At 44.0% G+C, this 2606-nt stretch overlaps 1 protein-coding gene across 1 annotated transcript in view; it reads left to right on the forward strand.

Moving 5' to 3' along the window:
- C3H1orf194 (chromosome 3 C1orf194 homolog) overlaps positions 1–2039 on the forward strand; it is a 7563-nt gene extending 5524 nt beyond the window's left edge. The window contains exons 3-5 of the mRNA XM_021157509.2: positions 867–982; positions 1349–1473; positions 1891–2039. Of these exons, the coding sequence (XP_021013168.1) occupies positions 867–982; positions 1349–1473; positions 1891–1961 (312 nt within the window). The 3' untranslated portion in view covers positions 1962–2039. The remainder of the gene's footprint in view (positions 1–866; positions 983–1348; positions 1474–1890) is intronic.
- The last annotated feature ends 567 nt before the right edge of the window (positions 2040–2606 follow it).

Genomic DNA, 2606 nt, shown 5'->3' on the forward strand with positions numbered 1-2606 from the left:
CTTCCTTCCTTCCTTCCTTCCTTCCTTTCTTTCTTTCTTTCTTTCTTTCTTTCTTTCTTTCTTTCTTTCTTTCTTTCTTTCTTTCTTTCTTTCTTTCTAAGACAGAGTCTTGCTACATAGCCAAAGCTGACCTCAAACTTAGTATTTAGCCCAGACTAGCCTGGACTCTCAATCCTTCCTGTCTTAGCCTCCTAAATCCTGAGATTGCGATTGCAGGCATATGCCAGCACACCTGGCATTCATATCCTTTTCTAAAGATAGTCTGAAGTGCCTCAGCATCTCTCCATTCATTCCCAATTCAAAATCTTACCATCCAAAACCAACCTATTAAGTCACAAGGCTTGGTCCAAGTCATTTTTATCAAATTTCTTCTCACATAGTGTATCAAATCAAAGGCTGCTCCAGGCTGTTGTGATGCACACTTTTAATCCCAGCACTTGGGAGGCAGAGGCAGGCAGATCTCCGAATTAGAAGCCAGCCTGGTCTACAGCGCAAGCTCCAGGACAGCCAGGGCTACACAGAGAAACCCTGTCTCAAAAACTAAAGACAAACCAACAACAACAACAACAACAACAACAAAAAAAAAAAAAAAACCTTCCAAAGCTGAATATAACTGTAAATGAGGTAGGGTGTGTTAAACCCAAATCAAAGACAATTTTCCCATGTCACTAGAAACAGCCTTAACCAAAAGAGACCCTTCCTATTGACAAGAAGTCTCATCACACACAATGTGGTGTTGAGAGCTGGTGGGCTTCTGGGGGATAGGAGAGCTGAGTCCGATCTGAATACAATAGCTGGATGCAATCTGGTGAGAGGCAAGGCACAGAGCAGCAAAGTTAACTCTGGGAGGACTGATTCCTCTCTAGATACCAAAGGATGACCTGGACTTCCGCTTAGCAGCCTTGTATGACCACCACACTGGGGCATTCAAGAACAAAACTGAGATACTGTTACACCAGGAGACCATTGAGGATATGCAGGGGTAAGTGATGGAATCAGAGCCCCTCCACCCTGAGGATGTGCGGCATCAATTACATAAGGTAAAAGGACACCTGGTGCTGTGAACAAGTCCATAGCTGTTTGTTTGGTCTCATGCATGCTAAGCAAGTGCTGTAACCACGGAGCTACATCCTCAGCTCTCGTTTCTTTATTTCATTTTTAAAACATGACAAGTCCTCATCTCGATAGTTCCTCTCTATCCAGTTAAGTTCATGGAGATAAACAAACATGTGCTTTGATGATTCTAGAAGAGCAGTGGGGCCCTGAGGTCTTATGAACGCCTATTTCCCCTCTCACCACCTCCTTTCTGATTGACTCTCTCTTCTGCTCTCTTTCCACCATTGTCTAGAACCAAGATCCAGTTTCCTGGAGAATGTTTCCACGCTCCTTCAGCCCCCATTGCTTCCCGGACCACCATCAGGCACTGGATCAACCCTAAGAAAGAGTCCATCCATAGCATTCAGGGATCCATAGGTGAGGATTAGACGACAGCGTGGGCTTATGGTAGCGGCGGCAGTGGGGTTGCTAGAGGATGGCCAGGATCAGAGGCTCCTTGTTACTGGCTGATAGGAAAGATCAGAGACTATAGAGGGTAGGAATTAGTGATTAGGCTGTCACCTATCGTACTAACACTAGGGGACCTGCTGACGGTAAAACTGGGGGAGTCCATGTATTTAGATTAAGTCTAGGTGGCATTTTGATCAGGCAAGCACTGGACATGAATGTGGAAGTGAAGACCTTGGTTCACTTCCATCAGTCTGTCATATCTCAGTTTCCTACCTTTACAAGAATTTTCTCATGGTATCGATAAATGCATTGATTAAAGGATTAAAAGGGGGCTGGGGCAAAGGGTCTGAAATCCCAGCTCACCCCATTCTCTTTTCTCTACAGTGTCTCCTCACACTGCGGCCACCAATGGAGGTTACTCCCGGAAAAATGATGGTGGCTTCTTCTCCACCTAGTGGTGACTACCAGGCTAATTTCAACATGGTGGAACATCCAGCCACCCATCTTCATTAAATAGGTTTGTTCAAGATGAAGCCCCATGTGTCTGCTGTCCAGGACACTTTTGACCATTCTTAAAAGGAAGAAAATTCCCCAATTCTAGAAACTAGTCCTGTTGGGTAAATTTGCACCTTGGAAAGTCTTCTTGCCAGATGTAAGGGTTTAGGACGGAAGCACAACAGGTTTGGATGGGACACAGTACTTAGTGTACACGTTTGTAAACTAAAGTCACAGCTACACAGAGCCACATTTGGCACCAAGTCAGGGAAACAGGAAATAGACACAGCCTGTTCTCTTAATGAGCCAGGTATCACTATGGTACTACATACTCTATAGCTAACTGCTAGCATCACATTATAGATGGTAGGCCTCTTGGGTTTCATCATCTGCTTTTCTTTGAGAGCTCCATTTCCCTGGCCTTACTCCTTGCTATCATTCAGCTCTGACTCTGCCACTTCCTGGAAGTCAACGGTCTTTTCTGTGTCAATTTTGCCTGTAACATATAGACCCGATTCTCATAACCATCATTCAAACATATATGTATAGTATGTATATGTATATATATATATTCAAACATATATGTATAGTGTTCAGATTTCAAG

Source organism: Mus caroli, chromosome 3 (assembly GCF_900094665.2).
Source record: "Mus caroli chromosome 3, CAROLI_EIJ_v1.1, whole genome shotgun sequence".
NCBI lineage: Eukaryota > Metazoa > Chordata > Mammalia > Rodentia > Muridae > Mus > Mus caroli.